The sequence below is a fragment of the Bombina bombina genome, chromosome 7, assembly GCF_027579735.1.
Source record: "Bombina bombina isolate aBomBom1 chromosome 7, aBomBom1.pri, whole genome shotgun sequence".
Taxonomy (NCBI): domain Eukaryota; kingdom Metazoa; phylum Chordata; class Amphibia; order Anura; family Bombinatoridae; genus Bombina; species Bombina bombina.
The window spans coordinates 598,335,909-598,359,422 of record NC_069505.1 but is presented as its reverse complement, the minus strand read 5'-3'; the positions used below and the strand labels follow the sequence as shown (position 1 = coordinate 598,359,422).

Below are 23,514 nucleotides of genomic sequence, written 5' to 3'. Positions count from 1 at the left end.
TTTCAACTTTCCAACTTACTTCTGTTATCACATTTGATTCATTCTCTTAGTCTCCTTTGTTGAGAGAGCAGCAAAGCACTACTGGGTCCTAGCGGAGTAGACTTTATTGTCCTTTTAACCCTTTTGTGATTTTCTGGAGTGATATTTTTTTATTTCTACTTGCACAGTATTACCTGAGCTCTCGTTCGGTGGGACTACTACGGTCCCCTCTGTCTGGCAAGTCTCCATCATAACGTTCTTGTAAAGTTCCTTGTGTCCCTTTATGTACGCGCACTCCTCCACAGAGAAATACACAGCAACATCATCACACTGTATAGGGACCTGAAACACACACACATATATATATCTCATTTAGTGCTGGTACAGGGACCGATACTGCCAGAGTCAGGATAATGTTATAAAGAACGTGCAGTGGCACTGAAGTTATAAAATACACACAGGGCCCAGATGGTTCAGTACAGGGAGTCTGTGCGCCCACATGCTGTCATTATATACACTGGCAGAGCTCACCTGTACAGTCAGCCGGTGACTGATGCTGCCAGAGTCAGGATAATGTTATAAAGAACGTGCAGTGGCACTGAAGTTATAAAATACACACAGGGCCCAGATGGTTCAGTACAGGGAGTCTGTGCGCCCACATACTGGGATAATATACACTAGCAGAGCTCACCTGTACAGTCAGCCGGTGACTGATGCTGCCAGAGTCAGGATAATGTTATAAAGAACGTGCAGTGGCACTGAAGTTATAAAATACACACAGGGCCCAGATGGTTCAGTACAGGGAGTCTGTGCGCCCACATACTGGGATAATATACACTAGCAGAGCTCACCTGTACAGTCAGCCGGTGACTGATACTGCCAGAGTCAGGATAATGTTATAAAGAACGTGCAGTGGCACTGAAGTTATAAAATACACACAGGGCCCAGATGGTTCAGTACAGGGAGTCTGTGCGCCCACGTACTGGGATAATATACACTAGCAGAGCTCACCTGTACAGTCAGCCGGTGACTGATGCTGCCAGAGTCAGGATAATGTTATAAAGAACGTGCAGTGGCACTGAAGTTATAAAATACACACAGGGCCCAGATGGTTTAGTACAGGGAGTCTGTGCGCCCCCGTACTGGGATTATTTCACATAAACTAGCAGTGCTCACCTGTCCGGTCAGCCGCTGACTGATACTGCCAGAGTCAGGATAATGTTATAAAGAACGTGCACTGGCACTTAATGGTTTAGTACAGGGAGTCTGTGCGCCCACGTACTGGGATTATTTCACATAAACTAGCAGTGCTCACCTGTCCGGTCAGCCGCTGACTGATACTGCCAGAGTCAGGATAATGTTATAAAGAACGTGCACTGGCACTTAATGGTTTAGTACAGGGAGTCTGTGCGCCCACGTACTGGGATTATTTCACATAAACTAGCAGTGCTCACCTGTCCGGTCAGCCGCTGACTGATACTGCCAGAGTCAGGATAATGTTATAAAGAACGTGCACTGGCACTTAATGATTTAGTACAGGGAGTCTGTGCGCCCACGTACTGGGATTATTTCACATAAACTAGCAGTGCTCACCTGTCCGGTCAGCCGCTGACTGATGCTGTCGGCGGAATTCTTCTTCACAATGGTGTATTCCTATAGGATGAGAAGGGTCAGGTGCTAAGACACTTTTCTATCTTTACTGTGTATAAGTAATAACAAAGAGTCATCCCCAAACAGCTGTGTTATTCTCACCAGGACCTATTTCATGGGCACACCACCCGGCTGATTTTACAGACTACTTGGATAAAATGCAAGTCTATGGTAAGCTAAAATAAACAAATACTACATTTTCCCCCAGTGTTACTTGTACAAATTATTATTATATCAATTTATACTGAAGTATGCAATTCATGTGTGCTTTCGATAACTGAAAGGGACAGTTTCCACTTTTTTTCTCCCCTTTAAAGGGACAGTCTACACCTTAGCCATCTTAAAGTCTTACCTTAGATAAATCTGCAAATAGCCTCCTGCACACCTTACTATATCATGCATTAGGAACAGTAAAAAGTTATTTTAAAATGAATATTCTTTCTGGTCACTTTGAAATGGCTGCCAAGCTCCTCCCACTGATGACATCACGATCTGGGCTGCATCTAGGCACTCTGCTGAATAGCATTGACAGTCTGCTGAATTCAACTAGTGAGCCTTTTGTGATTGGACGCCATATGCAGCCCAGATCTTGATGTCATCAGTGGGTGGGGGCGTGGCAGCCATTTCTAGGTGGCCAGAAACAATATTCATTTCAAAATATTTTTTTTACTGTCCTTGCTGCATGATATAGAAAAGGTGCAGTAGCCTAATTGCAGCTTAATCTAAGGTAAGACTTTAAGATAACTAAGGTGTAGACTGTCCCTTTAATTTGTTCTCAGCGATCCATTTTACCTGCTGAAGTTTAATAAATTGTTTACAAAAATAGCACATATACCTTTATTTCAGCATTTGGAAGAGCTGATGTTGCCGGTGGTATCCATACCTATACTGAAAGCTTTTATATTTACATATTGGCTATAGACAAGCTGTGTAGACTTGCACTGGGGGATAGAGGAGAGAAGTAACACAATTCTAATTCACCCTCTATAGCGAATCACAAGCTCTATCCCTGTATGAATATCCTCTATAGCCAATCACAAGCTCTATCCCTGTATGCATATCCTCTATAGCAAAATCACAAGCTCTATCCCTGTACGAATACCCTTTATAGCCAATCACAAGCTCTATCCCATATCCTTTATAGCCAATCAAAGGCTCTATCCCTGTACGAATACGCTTTATAGCCAATCACAAGCTCTATCTCTGTAAGAATACGCTTTATAGCCAATCACAAGCTCTATCCCTGTAAGAATATCCTCTATAGCCAATCACAAGATCAATCCCAGTAAGAATATCCTCTACAGCCAGTCACAAGCTCTATTCCTGTAAGAATACCCTCTATAGGCAATCACAAGCTCTATCCCTGAACGAATACCCTCTACAGCTAAACACAAGATCAATCACAGTAAGAATATCCTCTATAGCCAATCACAAGCTCTATCCCTGTAAGAATATCCTCTATAGCCAATCACAAGCTCTATACCTGTAAGAATATCCTTTACAGCCAGTCACAAGCTCTATTCCTGTAAGAATACCCTCTATAGCCAATCACAAGCTCTATCCCTGTAAGTATATCCTCTATAGCCAATCACAAGCTCTATCCCTGTAAGAATATCCTCTATAGCCAATCACATGCTCTATCCCAGTACGAAGACCCTCTATAGCTAATCACAAGCTCTATCCCTGTAAGAATACCCTCTACAGCTAATCACCAAATCAACCCCTGTAAGAATATCCTCTACAGCTAATCACAAGCTTTATCCCTGTAAGAATATCCTCAACAGCAAATCACAAGCTCTATCCCTGTACAAATATGCTTTATAGCTAATTACAAGCTCTATCCCTGTAAGAATATCCTCTATAGCCAATCACAAGCACTATCCCTGTAAGGATATCCTCTTTAGCCAATCACAAGCTCTATCCCTGTAAGAATACCCTCTATAGCCAATCACAAGCTCTATCACAGTACGAATATCCTTTATAGCCAATCACAAGTTCTATCCCTATACAAATTCTCTTTTATAGCCAATCACAAGCTCTATCCCTGTAAGAATATCCTGTATAGCCAATCACAAGCTCTATCCCTGCAAGAATATCCTCTATAGCCAATCACAAGCTCTATCCCTGTAATAATATTCTCTACAGCCAGTCACAAGCTCTATCCCTGTACAAATACGCTTTGTAGCTAATCACAAGCTCTATCCCTGTAAGAATACCCTCTATAGCCAATCATAAGCTCTATCGCAGTACGAATATCCTTTATAGCCAATCACAAGCTCTATCCCTGTTCGAATATCCTCTATAGCCAATCACAAGCTCTATCCCTGTACACATTCTCTTTTAAAGCCAATCACAAGCTCTGTCCCTGTAAGAATATCCTCTATAGCCAATCACAAGCTCTATCAATGTAAGAATATCCTCTACAGCCAGTCACAAGCTCTATCCCTGTACAAATATGCTTTATAGCTAATAACAAGCTCTATCCCTGTAAGAATACCCTCTATAGCCAATCACAAGCTCTATTGCAGTACGAATATCCTCTATAGCCAATCACAAGCTCTATCCCTGTACAAATTCTCTTTTATAGCCAATCACAAGCTCTATCCCTGTAAGAATATCCTTTATAGCCAATCACAAGCTCTATCCCTGTTCGAATATCCTCTATAGCCAATCACAAGCTCTATCCCTGTACACATTCTCTTTTAAAGCCAATCACAAGCTCTATCCCTGTAAGAATATCCTCTACAGCCAGTCACAAGCTCTATCCCTGTACAAATATGCTTTATAGCTAATAACAAGCTCTATCCATGTAAGAATATCCTCTACAGCCAGTCACAAGCTCTATCCCTGTACAAATTCTCTTTTATAGCCAATCACAAGTTCTATCCCTGTAAGAATATCCTCTATAGCCAATCACAAGCTCTATCCCTGTAAGAATATCCTCTATAGCCAATCACAAGCTCTATCCCTGTAAGTCCTAGTTTGATGCTAATTCTGTCCAGCCCTGGCTAATTATATTTAGTGGTTTCCTGAGCCCAGGCATTGCAGTTGTTACATCTCATCACCAGCTTTACATAAGCACATAGACAACAGAGTTATTATGGCTGTCCCCAGCGGGTCTCACCTGACCGGTCAGCAGATAGATAAGGCCCAGGGCGTGATTCAAGAACTGCTCTGCCATCTGCATCTTGTAGCTGTTCATCTTGTTAGTAGTGAGATGCTATAAAAGTGACACAAGAATAGCACGAATGACAGAAGCAAAACAATTTGCAAAGTCCGTAATCTTATTATAAGATACAATATTAGATATTAAAAGGGACACGAAACCTACATTTGTTTCTTTTATGATTCAGATAGAGCATACAATTTTAATCAACTTTCCAATTTACTTCTATTATTTAATTTGCTTCATTCTTTCTGTATCCTTTATTAAAGGAGAAGCAAAGCAATACTGGGAGCTAGCTGAACACATTGACAAGAGGTATGCTTTTCAACAAAGTATACCAAGAGAATGAAGCAAATTAGATAATAGAAGTACATTGGAAAGTTGTTTAAAATTGTATGTTCTGTCTGATTCATGAAAGAAAAATTTTGGGTTTCATGTGCCTTTAACACTTCTCAAGGCTAACCCTGCTACATATATGTCACTAATTGGATTTATCATTTAACAACTACAAAACAATGCTTTTTATACTAAATTTCTTTAGAGTTTGGCTACTGTAAAATAAGTGCAATAAAAAGAATGTTAATTTGTTTTAAAAACATTAAGACTTGGCTGATTTTTATTCTATAGAAACACAACAGAAACATGCTGTAATTACAAAATGTTTAGTGTCCCTTTAAAACCTATTCAAAGTGAGGGTAAACCGTAACTTATCAAACGCCATATATTTAAAAGTATATGTGTACGTTTTTAGTTTTTAATCCATCTGTGAAAGGGTTCTAACAGTGAAATTAATTCATATAGTAATGCATCTATGCCGGCCCACTTGGATGAACTCTTTTTTTTTTATTAGTGACAATTCCAGTTAACATCCAATCAGCATGTGTGTTATTCGGCAATCTTTAATTCCGGCCCAGCCAAAAGAGGAAATGAAGGGGGGCGGAGCAACAGACAAAACCAATTAGGATTATAAATCTTTTATTATAAAATATATAAATAATTATTCGGCTTTACTTGCAAACTAATATCTTTTTCATTGCAACATTCTTATAGTGTGAAATTTACCATCACTTTAAAAGGATAGTTTACTCAAAATTAAACATTCATGATTCAGAAAGAGCAACTTTCTAATTTGCTCCTATTATCAAATTTTTCTTTCGTTCTCTTGGTATCTTTATTTGAATGTAAGCTTAGGAGCCGGCCCATATTTGGTTCAGAACCTGGGTAGCGCTTGCTGATTGGTGGCTACATTTAGACACCAATCAGAAAGTTCTACCGAGCTACTGAAGTTTAATTTTACTAGACTATCCCTTTAAGCCTATTTTGAGCAGCATATCACGGCAGCTTTCTTAATGCTATAGTTTTTGGTTTGATAAAAAGTTTAAATAAAAAAAAAACATAGCAGAAATCACATTTTTAAATTCTAAAAATTGTACTGTAAATTTCCTTATGCAATAATTTATAAATGCAATTAAAGGGACATGATACCCAAGTGATGCAGCATAACTGTAAAAAGCTGAGTATATATCACCTACGTACAAAAGGAAGATTTCTTTCATGTAATTGGCAAGAGTCCATGAGCTAGTGACATATGGGATATACATTCCTACCAGGAGGGGCAAAGTTTCCCAAATCTCAAAATAACTATAAATACACCCCTCACCACACCCACAATTCAGTTTTACAAACTTTGCCTCCTATGGAGGTGGTGAAGTAAAGTTTGTGCTAAGATTCTACGTTGATATGCGTTTCTCAGCATTTTGAAGCCCGATTCCTCTAAGAGTACAGTGAATGTCAGAGGGATGTGAAGGGAGTATCACCTATTGAATGCAATGGTTTTCCTCACGGGAGATCTATTTCATAGGTTCTCTGTTATCGGTCGTAGAGATTCATCTCCTACCTCCCTTTTCAGATCGACGATATTCTCTCATATACCATTACCTCTACTGATAACTGTTTCAGTACTGGTTTGGCTATCTGCTATATGTGGATGGGTGTCTTTTGGTAAGTATGTTTTCATTACTTAAGACACTCTCAGCTATGGTTTGGCACTTTATGTATTAATATAAAGTTCTAAATATATGTATTGTACTTATATTTGCCTTGAGTCAGTTTCATGTATTTCCTTTTGCAGGCTGTCAGTTTCATATTTGGGAAATATTTTTCTTACCTGGGGTTTAGTCTTTTTTTCAATTGACTGCTTTTTTCTTTCAAAATTTGCGGGAAAATTTAGGCCCGCGGGTGCGCAGAATGCCAAAGTTTATTGCGTCATTTTTGGCGCGGGAATTTTTTTGGAGCGAAGGTACGTCCGATGACGAAATTTCGTAATTTCCGGTATCATTGTTGAAGCCAAGTTCTCTGCACAAGGTTGCGTCGTTAGTGACGCGAGTGTGTCATTTCCGGATGTTGTTAGCGCCAAAAAGTTTTCAGTTACGTTGTGCGTCATACTTGGCACCAAATAATTTCATTATTTAAATCACCATTCCTATATGCCTTTTTCTATACCAGAGGGCTATGCTGTTTGCATTGTTTTCCCATTCCTGAAACTGCCATATAAGGAAATTGATAATTTTGCTTTATATGTTGTTTTTTCTCTTACATTTTACAAGATGTCTCAATCTGATCCGGTCTCAGAAGTATATGTTGGAACTCTGCTGCCTGATATCAGTTCTACCAAAGCTAAGTGCATTTGTTGTAAACTTGTGGAGATTATATCTCCGGCTGTGGTTTTTAATAGTTGTCATGATAAGCTTTTACATGCAGATAATGTGTCCATCAGTAATAGTACATTGCCTGTTGCTGTTCCTTCAACATCTAATGTACAAGATATACCTGTGAATTTAAAATAATTTATTGCTGATTCTATTCAGAAGGCTTTGTCTGCCATCCCGCCTTCTAATAAACGTAAAAGGTCTTTTAAAACTTCTCATAGGGTTGATGAAATTTCAAATGACCGACAACATACTGAATTATCCTCTTCTGATGAGGATCTATCTGATTCAGAAGATCCTTCCTCAGATATTGACACTGACAAATCTACTTATTTATTTAAAATGGAGTATGTTCGTTTTTGTTAAAAGAAGTGTTGATTACATTGGATATTGAGGAGACTAGTCCTCTTGATATTAAAACTAGTAAACGTTTAAATTCTGTTTTTAAACCTCCTGTGGTTACTCCAGAGGTTTTTCCAGTTCCTGATGCTATTTCTGATATGATTTTTAAGGAATGGAATAGGCCTGGTACTTCTTTTATTCCTTCTTTTTAAAAAATTGTATCCATTACCAGCAGTTACAATAGAGTTTTGGGAAAAGATCCCCAAAGTTGATGGGGCTATTTCAACTCTTGCTAAACGTACCACTATTCCTATGGAAGATAGTACTTCTTTTAAAGATCATTTAGATAGGAAACTTGAATCTTATCTAAGGAAAGCCTATTTATATTCAGGTCATCTTCTCAGGCCTGCAATTTCTTTGGCTGATGTTGCAGCTGCATCAACTTTTTGGTTGGAAAATTTAGCACAACAAGAATTGGATTCTGATTTGTCTAGCATTGTTCGCTTACTGCAACATGCTAATCATTTTATTTGTGATGCCATTTTTGATATCATCAAAATTGATGTTAGATCCATGTCTTTAGCCATTTTAGCTAGAAGAGCTTTGTGGCTTAAATCTTGGAATGCTGATATGACTTCTAAGTCCAGATTGCTTTCCCTTTCTTTCCAAGGTAATAAGTTATTTGGTTCTCAGTTGGATTCGATTATTTCAACTGTCACTGGGGGGAAGGCAGTTTTTTTGCCTCAGGATAAAAGACCTGAGGGTAAATCTAAAGCTTCTAACCGTTTTCGTTCCTTTCAACAAAATAAGGAACAAAAAACCTAATCCTTCCCCAAGGAATCTGTTTCCAATTGGAAACCTTCCTCAAATTGGAATAAATCCAAGCCATTTAAGAAACCAAAGCCAGCCCCTAAGTCCGCATGAAGGTGCGGCCATTCCAGATTTTTCAAGGATGTTTGGATAAATTCTGTCCAAAATCAATGGATTCAGAGTATTGTCTCTCAGGGGTATCGAATAGGATTCAGAGTAAGACCTCCAGTGAGAAGATTTTTCCTCTCACGCATACCAGCAAATCCAGTAAAAGCTCAGGCTTTCCTGAAGTGTGTTTCAGACCTGGAGTTTTCAGGGGTAATCATGCCAGTTCCATTTCATGAACAGGGTCTGGGGTTTTATTCAAATCTATTCATTGTCCCAAACAAGGAAAATTCATTCAGACCAGTTCTGGATCTGAAAATTTTGAATCGTTATGTAAGAGTACCAACTTTCAAAATGGTGACTATAAGGACTATTCTGCCTTTTGTTCAGCAAGGACACTATATGTCCACAATAGACTTGCAAGATGCATACCTTCATAAACAAGAAACTTCCCAGGTACCTGTCCAGGTCCCGGGATCCTCAGGCGGAAGCAGTGGATGCGTTGACACTTCCGTGGTGTTATCAACCTGATTATATTTTCCTGCCTCTAGTTCTTCCAAGAGTGATCTCCAGAATCATCATGGAACAATTGTTTGTGTTGCTGGTGGCTCCAGCATGGCCTCACAGGTTTTGGTATGTAGATCTTGTTCGGATGTCCAGTTGCCAACCTTGGCCACTTCCATTAAGGCCAGACCTGCTGTCTCAAGGTCCGTTTTTCCATCAGGATCTCAAATCATTAAATTTGAAGGTATGGAAATTGAACGCCTAGTGTTTAGTCATAGAGGTTTCTATGACTCAGTGATTAATACTATGTTACAAGCTCGTAAATCTGTTTCTAGAAAGATTTATTATCGAGTTTGGAAAATTTATATTTCATGGTGTTCTTCTCAAATTCTCTTGGCATTCTTTCAGAGAATTTTCTTTCAGAGAAAATTTCAGAGAGAATTTTACAGTTCCTTCAGGATGGTTTAGATAAGGGTTTGTCTGCAAGTTCCTTGAAGGGACAAATCTTTGCTCTTTCTGTTTTATTTCCCATAAAGATTGCTAAACTTCCTGATATTCATTGTTTTGTACAGGCTTTGGTTCATATCAAGCCTGTCATTAAATCAATCTCTCCTCCTTGGAGTCTTAATTTGGTTTTGAAGGCTTTACATGCTCCTCCTTTTGAGCCTATGAACTCTTTGGACATTAAATTACTTTCTTGGAAAGTGTTGTTCCTTTTGGCCATCTCTTCTGCTAGAAGAGTTTCTGATTATCTGCTCTCTCTTGTGAATCTCCTTTTCTGATTTTTCATCAAGATAAAGCGGTTTTACGGACTTCATTTAAATTCTTACCTAAGGTTGTGAATTCTAACAACATTAATAGAGAAATTGTTGTCCCTTCTTTGTGTCCTAATCCTAAGAATTCTTTGGAGAAATCCTTACATTCTTTGGATGTGGTGAGAGCTTTGAAATATTATATTGAAGCTACTAAAGATTTCAGAAAGACTTCTAGTCTATTTGTTATATTTTCTGATTCTAGGAAAGGTCAGAAGGCTTCTGCTGTTTCCTTGGCTTCCTGGTTAAAGCTTTTGATTCTTCAAGCTTATTTGGAGTCGGGTCAAACCCCGCCTCAGAGAATTACAGCCCATTCTACTAGATCAGTCTCCACTTCATGGGCTTTTAAGAATGAGGCCCCAATTTATCAAAGGGCTTGCGGACCTGATCCGACACTGTGGATCAGGTCCGCAAGACTTCGCTAAATGCGGAGTGCAATACGCTCTCTGCATTTAACATTGCACCAGCATTTAACTGGTGCAACGCCGCCCCCTGCTGACTCGCGGCCAATCGGCCGCCAGCAGGGAGGTGTAAATCAAGCCGATCGTACTCGATCGGGTTGATTTCAGGCGATTCCTGTCCGCCTGCTCAGAGCAGGCGGACAGGGTTATGGAGCAGCGGTCTTTAGACCGCTGCTTCATAAGTTGTGTTTCTGGCAAGTCTGAAGACTCACCAGAAAAACGGCCCTTCAAGCTCCGTACGGAGCTTGATAAATGGGCCTGAGAGGCTTCAGTTGATCAGATTTGCAAAGCAGCAACTTGGTCTTCTTTGCATACATTTACTAAATTCTACCGTTTTTATATATTTGCTTCTTCAGAAGCAGTTTTTGGTAGAAAAGTTCTTCAGGCAGCTGTTTCAGTTTGATTCTTCTGCTGATGTTTTAAGTTTTTCTTTTCATTATGAGAATAAACTTATATTTTGGGTTGTGGATTAATTTTTTCAGCAGAAAATGGCTGTTTTTATTTTTATCCCTCCCTCTCTAGTGACTCTTGCGTGGAGTTCCACATCTTGGGTATTGCTATCCCATCCGTCACTAGATCATGGACTCTTGCCAATTACATGAAAGAAAACATAATTTATGTAAGAATTTACCTGATAAATTAATTTCTTTCATATTGGCAAGAGTCCATGAGGCCCACCCTTTTTATGGTGGTTATGTTTTTTTTGTATAAAGCACAATTATTTCCAATTTCCTTTGTTGATGCTTTCTACTCCTTTCTTTTATCACCCCACTACTTGGCTATTTGTTAAACTGAATTGTGGGTGTGGTGAGGGGTGTATTTATAGGCATTTTGAGGTTTGGGAAACTTTGCCCCTCCTGGTAGGATTGTATATCCCATACGTCACTAGCTCATGGACTCTTGCCAATATGAAAGAAATGAATTGATCAGGTAAATTCTTACATAAATTATGTTGTTATTTACCTCACAATTTCCTCAGTTGCTACATCTCTTTGTAAAGGGACTTGAAGCAGCCAATCAGGATGCTAGTCCTAGGACTTGCAAGGAAGTTATGTGATTTCCCTACTCAGTATAAGGAGGTTTACTATAAAATCTCACAAGATTTCAGTAAAACCTCATGAGATCAAAGTAAAGCAAAGTGTGACATCAGCACCGATAAAGCTGATTGGCTATATGAGTATTATTTTAAACATTATATAAAATTACTCAAAATTATATGAAACTACTAATTTCCTGAACTGATACTATTGAGCACTATACAGTTGTATGACATTATAACAACTATTTCTGCTCACACTCCTTAGCATACCTCGGTATCCTCCCCTGGAAAAAAACTACATTTCAGATTGAATAACAGAAGTAAAAGTAGAAAGTTTTTTTTAAGGGACATAAAACCCCAAATTTTTCTTTCATTATTTAAATACAGCATAAAAAATAAACAACTTTCCAATTTACTTGTATTATCAAATTGTATTAGTTCTGTTAGTATCCTTTGTTAAAAATCATGGAAGTAAGCTCTGGGATGTGCAGTGCTCTTCACAGGATCTTTAATGGGTGCACCACACGGCTAACATTTAAGCTAAATATAAAATCCGCTAATAATTTATTTTATTTGCTAAAATTATCATTAAATACATTTATGTTAAATTAAGCAATTCATGTGTGCTTTGGATAGCAGAAAATGATATCAGATTAGAAAGTATTAGACTGCCCCCACCCAGCTACTTTATAATGGCACCCGGTTGGCAACATTTTCTGTTAACACTGGCGTGCACATGCCTGCAACACTATGGGCTTGATTTATCAAGCTGGTGTGGACAGGGGCGTACATATTTGTCCCTCTAGTGGGCAGCAATCCGCTGCCGGAATTTAAGATTGTATGCGAGCGCTATTTTGTGCTCGCGTGCAATCCCACCTCCTGCCATTGCCCAGCCAATCCCGGGCGGGCAGGAGATGACTACTGCTTGATAAATACGGACTGCAGGTTCTCTTGCGCCCTATATGGCAGCAGTTTAGCAAGAATGTTATAGATTAGCTAGAACACTAGATGGCAGCACTTTTTCCTACCATACAGTGCCACAGATATGTGCTCGCTAACTACCTAGGTATCTCTTCAACAAAGAATAACCTGAGAATGAAGCAAATTTGATATTAGAAGTAATTTGGAAACGTTTTTTAAAATTGTGTTCTCTATCTGAATCCTAAAGGATTTATTGTGATTTTTACGTCCCTTTTAAAGATATCATTGACATCTGAATACATTCTTGGTATCAAACACTGGTCACTAATTGTTTTTAACAGAACTTTTATTTAAATATCAACAGTATCTGAATTTGTAATACCCAACATATATCTACACTAGTCTCGGTACTCACCTCTCCTTTTTAGAGTATATGATCTTCCTAGATTCTCCACATATAGCTGCTTCCCTGGCTGTGACGGCTACTTGGCTCAGAAAAATGACACCACTCCCAGTTTGCAGCGTGACAACCCAACATCACAACTGCTATATGAAAATAAGAGAGTAAATTACTTAGATTAGGTGTTAAACGAACAGAAGTATTAATAAAGTTATGTGTACTGGGAGTTCATAGTAAAATTCTGAGAACATAATGGATACAATACTTGTTGTTATGAAAGAATGTTTTATACACTTTTGGGCACTAGGTGGCAGCCGTGTTTATATAACATTCTTGCAATATAATGCTCCAGACGCTACCTACCTAGATATCCTTTACAATTTCTATTAATTAATGGTCCTATGTATGAGGTTGGGGGCTACTTATGGTAAATCTGTGTTTCAGGTCTAAAAAAGATGATGAAAACTTTTTTCCTGTATTCCACTTAAGTGGATATTGTACTAAAAAAAACTAATTTCATCTAAAAGAGTATATGTCAAACTGAATGACAGTGCTGTGTGTTATGTGCTAAACAAACCCAGTTTATATAAAAAGTATATGTTTTTGTTTGGCTTAAAACATATCTATTTTTGCACTCTCTGAAACCCCTCCCACAGTGTGAACGCTAGTCTGTGCTTGCCCTCCAACCCCAAAACCTAGCCCCAGCTCACCCTCTCACTCCCAACTTTAGCCCTTCTCCCTCCCCAACATTATACCTTGTCCCCCCTCATTTCCCAACACAAACCCCTGCTCACCCTATCATCCTCACAAAAACGTGCCCCAGTTTATCCTCCCAACCTCAACACTAGCCTCTGCCCCCTCTCACTTCAAAATATGAGTCCCTGATCACCCTCTCACTTCCCATCACTAACTCCTGCTCCCCCTCTCACCCACATTAGCCCCTGCTCTCACTCACTAAAACTAGCCCCTGCTCTCCCTCTCACTCACTAACACTAGCCCCTGCTTTCCCTCTCACTCACTAACACTAGCCCCTGCTTTCCCTCTCACTCACTAACACTAGCCCCTGCTTTCCCTCTCACTCACTAACACTGGCCCCTGCTTTCCCTCTCACTCACTAACACTAGCCCCTGCTTTCCCTCTCACTCACTAACACTAGCCCCTGCTTTCCCTCTCACTCACTAACACTAGCCCCTGCTTTCCCTCTCACTCACTAACACCTAGCCCCTACTCTCCCTCTCACTCGCTAACATTAGCCCCTGCTCTCCCTCTCACTCACTAACACTGGCCCCTGCTCTCCCTCTCACTCACTAACATTAGCCCCTGCTCTCCCTCTCACTCACTAACACTGGCCCCTGCTCTCCCTCTCACTCACTAACACTAGCCCCTGCTTTCCCTCTCACTCACTAACACTAGCCCCTGCTCTCCCTCTCACTCGCTAACACTGGCCCCTGCTCTCCCTCTCACTCGCTAACACTGGCCCCTGCTCTCCCTCTCACTCACTAACACTAGCCCCTGCTCTCCATCTCACTCACTAACACTGGCCCCTGCTTTCCCTCTCACTCACTAACACTAGCCCCTGCTTTCCCTCTCACTCACTAACACCTAGCCCCTGCTCTCCCTCTCACTCACTAACACTAGCCCCTGCTCTCCCTCACAAACACTAGCCCCTGCTCTCCCTCTCACTCACTAACACCTAGCCCCTGCTCTCACTCTCACTCACTAACACCTAGCCCCTGCTCTCCCTCTCACTCACTAACACCTAGCCCCTGCTCTCCCTCTCACTCACTAACACTAGCCCCTGCTCTCCCTCTCACTCACTAACACTAGCCCCTGCTCTCCCTCTCACTCACTAACACCTAGCCCCTGCTCTCCCTCTCACTCACTAACACTAGCCCCTGCTCTCCCTCTCACTCACTAACACTAGACCTGCTCTCCCTCTCACTCACTAACACTGGCCCCTGCTCTCGCTCTCACTCACTAACACTAGCCCCTGCTCTCCCTCTCACTCACTAACACCTAGCCCCTGCTCTCCCTCTCACTCACTAACACTGGCCCCTGCTCTCCCTCTCACTCACTAACATTAGCCCCTGCTCTCCCTCTCACTCACTAACACTGGCCCCTGCTCTCCCTCTCACTCACTAACACTAGCCCCTGCTTTCCCTCTCACTCACTAACACTAGCCCCTGCTCTCCCTCTCACTCGCTAACACTGGCCCCTGCTCTCCCTCGCTAACACTGGCCCCTGCTCTCCCTCTCACTCACTAACACTAGCCCCTGCTCTCCATCTCACTCACTAACACTGGCCCCTGCTTTCCCTCTCACTCACTAACACTAGCCCCTGCTTTCCCTCTCACTCACTAACACCTAGCCCCTGCTCTCCCTCTCACTCACTAACACTAGCCCCTGCTCTCCCTCTCACTCACTAACACTAGCCCCTGCTCTCCCTCTCACTCACTAACACCTAGCCCCTGCTCTCCCTCTCACTCACTAACACCTAGCCCCTGCTCTCCCTCTCACTCACTAACACTAGCCCCTGCTCTCACTCACTAACACTAGCCCCTGCTCTCCCTCTCACTCACTAACACCTAGCCCCTGCTCTCCCTCTCACTCACTAACACTAGCCCCTGCTCTCCCTCTCACTCACTAACACTAGACCTGCTCTCCCTCTCACTCACTAACACTGGCCCCTGCTCTCGCTCTCACTCACTAACATTAGCCCCTGCTCTCCCTCTCACTCGCTAACACTGGCCCCTGCTCTCCCTCTCACTCGCTAACACTGGCCCCTGCTCTCCCTCTCACTCACTAACACTAGCCCCTGCTCTCCCTCTCACTCGCTAACACTGGCCCCTGCTCTCCCTCTCACTCACTAACACTAGCCCCTGCTTCCCCTCTCACTCACTAACACTAGCCCCTGCTTCCCCTCTCACTCACTAACACTGGCCCCTGCTCCCCCTCTCACTCACTAACACTGGCACCTGCTCTCCCTCTCACTCACTAACACTAGCCCCTGCTTTCCCTCTCACTCACTAACACTAGCCCCTGCTCTCCCTCTCACTCACTAACACTGGCCCTGCTCTCCCTCTCACTCGCTAACACTGGCCCCTGCTCTCCCTCTCACTCACTAACACTAGCCCCTGCTCTCCCTCTCACTCACTAACACTGGCCCCTGCTTTCCCTCTCACTCGCTAACACTGGCCCCTGCTCTCCCTCTCACTCGCTAACACTAGCCCCTGCTCTCCCTCGCTAACACTGGCCCCTGCTCTCCCTCACTAACACTGGCCCCTGCTCCCCCTCTCACTCACTAACACTGGCACCTGCTCTCCCTCTCACTCACTAACACTAGCCCCTGCTTTCCCTCTCACTCACTAACACTAGCCCCTGCTCTCCCTCTCACTCACTAACACTGGCCCCTGCTCTCCCTCTCACTCGCTAACACTGGCCCCTGCTCTCCCTCTCACTCACTAACACTAGCCCCTGCTCTCCCTCTCACTCACTAACACTGGCCCCTGCTCTCCCTCTCACTCGCTAACACTGGCCCCTGCTCTCCCTCTCACTCGCTAACACTAGCCCCTGCTCTCCCTCGCTAACACTGGCCCCTGCTCTCACTCACTAACACTAGCCCCTGCTCTCCCTCTCACTCACTAACACTAGCCCCTGCTCTCCCTCTCACTCACTAACACTAGCCCCTGCTCTCCCTCTCACTCACTAACACCTAGCCCCTGCTCTCCCTCTCACTCACTAACACCTAGCCCCTGCTCTCCCTCTCACTCACTAACACTAGCCCCTGCTCTCCCTCTCACTCACTAACACTAGCCCCTGCTCTCCCTCTCACTCACTAACACCTAGCCCCTGCTCTCCCTCTCACTCACTAACACTAGCCCCTGCTCTCCCTCACTAACACTAGACCTGCTCTTCCTCTCACTCACTAACACTGGCCCCTGCTCTCCCTCTCACTCACTAACATTAGCCCCCGCTCTCCCTCTCACTCACTAACACTGGCCCCTGCTCTCCCTCTCACTCACTAACACTAGCCCCTGCTTTCCCTCTCACTCACTAACACTAGCCCCTGCTCTCCCTCTCACTCACTAACACTGGCCCCTGCTCTCCCTCTCACTCGCTAACACTGGCCCCTGCTCTCCCTCTCACTCACTAACACTAGCCCCTGCTCTCCCTCTCACTCACTAACACTGGCCCCTGCTCTCCCTCTCACTCGCTAACACTGGCCCCTGCTCTCCCTCTCACTCGCTAACACTAGCCCCTGCTCTCCTTCTCACTCGCTAACACTGGCCCCTGCTCTCCCTCTCACTCACTAACACTAGCCCCTGCTTCCCCTCTCACTCACTAACACTGGCCCCTGCTCCCCCTCTCACTCACTAACACTGGCACCTGCTCCCCCTCTCACTCACTAACATTGGCCCCTGCTCCCCCTCTCACTCCCTAACACTAGCCCCTGCTCCCCCTATTACTCCCTAACACTAGCCCCTGCTCTCCCTCTCACTCCCTAACACTAGCCACTGCTCTCCCTCTCACTCACTAACACTAACCCCTGTTCTACTTCTCACTCACTAACACTAGCCCCTGCTCTCCCTCTCACTCCCTAACACTAACCCCTGCTCTACTTCTCACTCACTAACACTAGCCCCTGCTCTCCCTCTCACTCGCTAACACTAGCCCCTGCTCACTCTCTCACTCACTAACACTAAACCCTGCTCTACTTCTCACTCACTAACACTAGCCCTTGCTCACCCTCTCACTCACTACAATTAGTCCCTGCTCTTTCCCCTCTCACTCACTAACACTAGCCCCTGCTCCTCCTCTCAGTCCCTAACAATAGCCCCTGCTCCCCCTCTCACTCGCTAACACTAGCTCCTGCTCTCATTTTCAATCACTAACACTAGCCCCTGCTTCTCTTCTCAGCCCCTAACACTAGCTCCTGCTCTCCCTCACTAATACTAGCACCTGCTCACTCCCTCTCTCACTAACACTAGCTCCTGCTATAACTCTTACTCACTAACACTAGCCACTGCTCTCCCTCTCACTCACTAACACTAGCTCCTGCTCTCCCTCTAACTCACTAACACTAGCTCCTGCTCTCCCTCTAACTCACTAACACTAGCTCCTGCTCTCCCTCTAATTCACTAACACTAGCTCCTGCTCCCCCTCTCACTCACTAACACTAGCCCCTGCTCCCCCTCTCACTCACTAACACTAGCCCCTGCTCCCCCTCTCACTCACTAACACTAGCCCCTGCTCCCCCTCTCACTCACTAACACTAGCCCCTGCTCTCCCTCTCACTCACTAACACTGGCACCTGCTCTCCCTCTCACTCACTAACACTAGCCCCTGCTTTCCCTCTCACTCACTAACACTAGCCCCTGCTCTCCCTCTCACTCAGTAACACTGGCCCCTGCTCTCCCTCTCTAACACTGGCCCCTGCTCTCCCTCTCACTCACTAACACTGGCCCCTGCTCCCCCTCTCACTCACTAACACTGGCCCCTGCTCTCCATCTCACTAACTAACACTAGCTCCTGCTCTCCCTCTCCCTCACTAACACTAGCCCCTGCTCCCCCTCTCACTCACTAACACTGGCCCCTGCTCTCCCTCACTAACACTAGCCCCTGCTCTCCCTCACTAACACTAGCCCATGCTCTCCCTCACTAACACTAACACTAGCCCCTGCTCCCCCTCTCACTCACTAACACTAGCCCCTGCTCCCCCTCTCACTCACTAACACTAGCTCCTGCTCTCCCTCTCACTCACTAACACTAGCTCCTGCTCTCCCTCACTAACACTAGCCCCTGCTCTCCCGCTCACTCACTAACACTAGCTCCTGCTCTCCCTCTCACTCACTAACACTAGCCCCTGCTCTCCCTCTCACTCACTAACACTAGCTCCTGCTCACCCTCTCACTCACTAACACTAGCTCCTGCTCTCCCTCTCACTCACTAACACTAGCCCCTGCTCTCCCTCTCACTCACTAACACTAGCCCCTGCTCTCCCTCTCACTCACTAACACTAGCTCCTGCTCTACCTCTCACTCACTAACACTAGCTCCTGCTCTCCCTCTCACTCACTAACACTAGCTCCTGCTCTCCCTCTCACTCACTAACACTAGCTCCTGCTCTCCCTCTCACTCACTAACACTAGCTCCTGCTCTCCCTCTCACTCACTATCACTAGCTCCTGCTCTCCCTCTCACTCACTAACACTAGCTCCTGCTCTCCCTCTCACTCACTAACACTAGCTCCTGCTCTCCCTCTCTCTCACTAACACTAGCTCCTGCTCTCCCTCTCACTCACTAACACTAACTCCTGCTCTCCCTCTCACTCACTAACACTAGCTCCTGCTCTCCCTTTCACTCACTAACACTAGCTCCTGCTCTCCCTCTCACTCACTAACACTAGCCCCTGCTCTCCCTCTCACTCACTAACACTAGCTCCTGCTCTCCCTCTCACTCACTAACACTAGCTCCTGCTCTCCCTCTCACTCACTAACACTAGCCCCTGCTCTCCCTCTCACTCACTAACACTGGCCCCTGCTCTCCCTCTCACTCACTAACACTAGCCCCTGCTCTCCCTCTCACTAACACTAGCCCCTGCTCCCCCTCTCACTCACTAACACTAGCCCCTGCTCCCCCTATCACTCACACTAGCTCCTGCTCCCCCTCTCACTCACACTAGCTCCTGCTCTCCCTCTCACTCACTAACACTAGCTCCTGCTCTCCCTCTCACTCACTAACACTAGCCCCTGCTCTCCCTCTCACTCACTAACACTAGCTCCTGCTCTCCCTCTCACTCACTAACACTAGCTCCTGCTCTCCCTCTCACTCACTAACACTAGCTCCTGCTCTCACTCTCATTCACTAACACTAGCCCCTGCTCTCACTCTCACTCACTAACACTAGCTCCTGCTCTCCCTCTCACTCACTAACACTAGCTCCTGCTATCCCTCTCACTCACTAACACTAGCTCCTGCTCTCCCTCTCACTCACTAACACTAGCTCCTGCTTTCCCTCTCTCTCACTAACACTAGCTCCTGCTCTCCCTCTCACTCACTAACACTAACTCCTGATCTCCCTCTCACTCACTAACACTAGCTCCTGCTCTCCCTCTCACTCACTAACACTAGCTCCTGCTCTCCCTTTCACTCACTAACACTAGCTCCTGCTCTCCCTCTCACTCACTAACACTAGCCCCTGCTCTCCCTCTCACTCACTAACACTAGCTCCTGCTCTCCCTCTCACTCACTAACACTAGCTCCTGCTCTCCCTCTCACTCACTAACACTAGCCCCTGCTCTCCCTCTCACTCACTAACACTGGCCCCTGCTCTCCCTCTCACTCACTAACACTAGCCCCTGCTCTCCCTCTCACTAACACTAGCCCCTGCTCCCCCTCTCACTCACTAACACTAGCCCCTGCTCCCCCTATCACTCACACTAGCTCCTGCTCCCCCTCTCACTCACACTAGCTCCTGCTCCCCCTCTCACTCACACTAGCTCCTGCTCTCCCTCTCACTCACTAACACTAGCTCCTGCTCTCCCTCTCACTCACTAACACTAGCCCCTGCTCTCCCTCTCACTCACTAACACTAGCTCCTGCTCTCCCTCTCACTCACTAACACTAGCTCCTGCTCTCCCTCTCACTCACTAACACTAGCTCCTGCTCTCACTCTCATTCACTAACACTAGCCCCTGCTCTCCCTCTCACTCACTAACACTAGCTCCTGCTCTCCCTCTCACTCACTAACACTAGCTCCTGCTATCCCTCTCACTCACTAACACTAGCTCCTGCTCTCCCTCTCACTCACTAACACTAGCTCCTGCTTTCCCTCTCTCTCACTAACACTAGCTCCTGCTCTCCCTCTCACTCACTAACACTAACTCCTGATCTCCCTCTCACTCACTAACACTAGCTCCTGCTCTCCCTCTCACTCACTAACACTAGCTCCTGCTCTCCCTCTCACTCACTAACACTAGCCCCTGCTCTCCCTCTCACTCACTAACACTAGCTCCTGTTCACCTTCTCACTCACTAACACTAGCCCCTGCTCTCCCTCTCACTCACTAACACTAGCTCCTGCTCTCCCTCTCACTAACACTAGCTCCTGCTCTCCCTCTCACTAACACTAGCCCCTGCTCTCCCTCTCACTAACACTAGCCCCTGCTCTCCCTCTCACTCACTAACACCTAGCCCCTGATCTCCCTCTCACTCACTAACACTAGCCCCTGCTCCCCCTCTCACTCACTAACACTAGCCCCTGCTCCCCCTCTCACTCACTAACACTGGCCCCTGCTTTCCCTCTCACTCACTAACACTAGCCCCTGCTCTCCCTCTCACTCACTAACACTAGCCCCTGCTCCCCCTCTCACTCACTAACACTAGCCCCTGCTCTCCCTCTCACTCACTAACACTAGCCCCTGCTCTCCGTCTCACTCACTAACACTAGCCCCTGCTCCCCCTCTCACTCACTAACACTAGCCCCTGCTCCCCCTCTCACTCACTAACACTGGCCCCTGCTTTCCCTCTCACTCACTAACACTAGCCCCTGCTCCCCCTCTCACTCACTAACACTAGCCCCTGCTCCCCCTCTCACTCACTAACACTAGCCCCTGCTCTCCCTCTCACTCACTAACACTGGCCCCTGCTCTCCATCTCACTCACTAACACTAGCTCCTGCTCTCCCTCTCACTCACTAACACTAGCCCCTGCTCCCCCTCTCACTCACTAACACTAGCTCCTGCTCTCCCTCTCACTCACTAACACTAGCCCCTGCTCCCCCTCTCACTCACTAACACTAGCCCCTGCTCTCCCTCTCACTCACTAACACTAGCCCCTGCTCCCCCTCTCACTCACTAACACTAGCCCCTGCTCCCCCTCTCACTCACTAACACTGGCCCCTGCTTTTCCTCTCTCTCACTAACACTAGCCCCTGCTCTCCCTCTCACTCACTAACACTAGCCCCTGCTCCCCCTCTCACTCACTAACACTAGCCCCTGCTCCCCCTCTCACTCACTAACACTGGCCCCTGCTTTCCCTCTCACTCACTAACACTAGCCCCTGCTTTCCCTCTCACTCACTAACACTGGCCCCTGCTTTCCCTCTCTCTCTCTCACTAACACTAGCCCCTGCTCTCCCTCTCACTCACTAACACTAGCCCCTGCTTCCCCTCTCATTTACTAACACTGGCCCCTGCTCCCCCTCTCACTCACTAACACTGGCCCCTGCTCCCCCTCTTACTCACTAACACTAGCCCCTGCTCCCCCTCTCACTCACTAACACTAGCCCCTGCTCCCCCTCTCACTCACTAACACTAGCCCCTGCTCCCCCTCTCACTCACTAACACTAGCCCCTGCTCCCCCTCTCACTCACTAACACTAGCCCCTGCTCCCCCTCTCACTCACTAACACTAGCCCCTGCTCCCCCTCTCACTCACTAACACTAGCCCCTGCTCCCCCTCTCACTCACTAACACTAGCCCCTGCTCCCCCTCTCACTCACTAACACTAGCCCCTGCTCCCCCTCTCACTCACTAACACTAGCCTCTGCTCCCCCTCTCACTCACTAACACTAGCCCCTGCTCCCCCTCTCACTCACTAACACTAGCCACTGCTCTCCCTCTCACTCACTAACATTAGTCCCTGCTCTCCCTCTCACTCACTAACATTAGTCCCTGCTCTCCCTCTCACTCACTAACACTAGCTCCTGCTCTCCCTCTCACTCACTAACACTAGCTCCTGCTCTCCCTCTCACTCACTAACACTAGCCCCTGCTCCCCCTCTCACTCACTAACACTAGCCCCTGCTCCCCCTCTCACTCACTAACACTAGCCCCTGCTCCCCCTCTCACTCACTAACACTAGCCCCTGCTCCCCCTCTCACTCACTAACACTAGCCCCTGCTCCCCCTCTCACTCACTAACACTAGCCCCTGCTCCCCCTCTCACTCACTAACACTAGCCCCTGCTCCCCCTCTCACTCACTAACACTAGCCCCTGCTCCCCCTCTCACTCACTAACACTAGCCACTGCTCTCCCTCTCACTCACTAACATTAGTCCCTGCTCTCCCTCTCTCAAACTAGCCCCTGCTCTCCCTCTCATTCACTAACACTAGCCTCTGCTCAGTCCATAACAATAGCCCCTGTTCCCCCTCTCACTCACTAACACTAGCCCCCTGCTCTCCCTCTCAGTCACTAACACTAAACTCAGCATATCACAAGCAGCACAAGTGAGCGCACAAACTTCACTAGAATAATTACTGACACAACCACCAGAAACATAGTATAACATACAGGAAGTATCTCTGACGCAAGTTTGTGACGTCCTCATGGTCTGAGGTATTATACGTAGGTAAGAAACACGTGACGTGCGCTGCTTTCCTTAATCATTGATAGGCTAAGTGTCAAGTGTTAAACCAGCACTGTTTTATGGGAATTGTAGTCTTGATCGTAAAAATTATTTAATTTCCAATACAATGCAAACATCTGTATTAGTCACACACACTATATACAACGCTGTCTGTAAAAAATATTATCATACAATGCCCAGGTATTCACAATCCATTGTGCATAATAAATTTGTTCACGTTCACACGTTCTGATTGGCCACAATTTATCTCGCGCGCA

General features: G+C 45.6%; 1 protein-coding gene across 1 annotated transcript in view; it reads right to left on the bottom strand.

Moving 5' to 3' along the window:
- Positions 1 to 23,226, bottom strand: part of LOC128667189 (zinc finger protein 585A-like) — a 51,082-nt gene extending 27,856 nt beyond the window's left edge. The window contains exons 1-5 of the mRNA XM_053722118.1: positions 23,182 to 23,226; positions 12,913 to 13,043; positions 4,754 to 4,849; positions 1,573 to 1,632; positions 174 to 321 (exon numbers count right to left, since the gene is read on the bottom strand). Of these exons, the coding sequence (XP_053578093.1) occupies positions 174 to 321; positions 1,573 to 1,632; positions 4,754 to 4,831 (286 nt within the window). The 5' untranslated portion in view covers positions 4,832 to 4,849; positions 12,913 to 13,043; positions 23,182 to 23,226. The remainder of the gene's footprint in view (positions 1 to 173; positions 322 to 1,572; positions 1,633 to 4,753; positions 4,850 to 12,912; positions 13,044 to 23,181) is intronic.
- Positions 23,227 to 23,514: the final 288 nt, after the last annotated feature.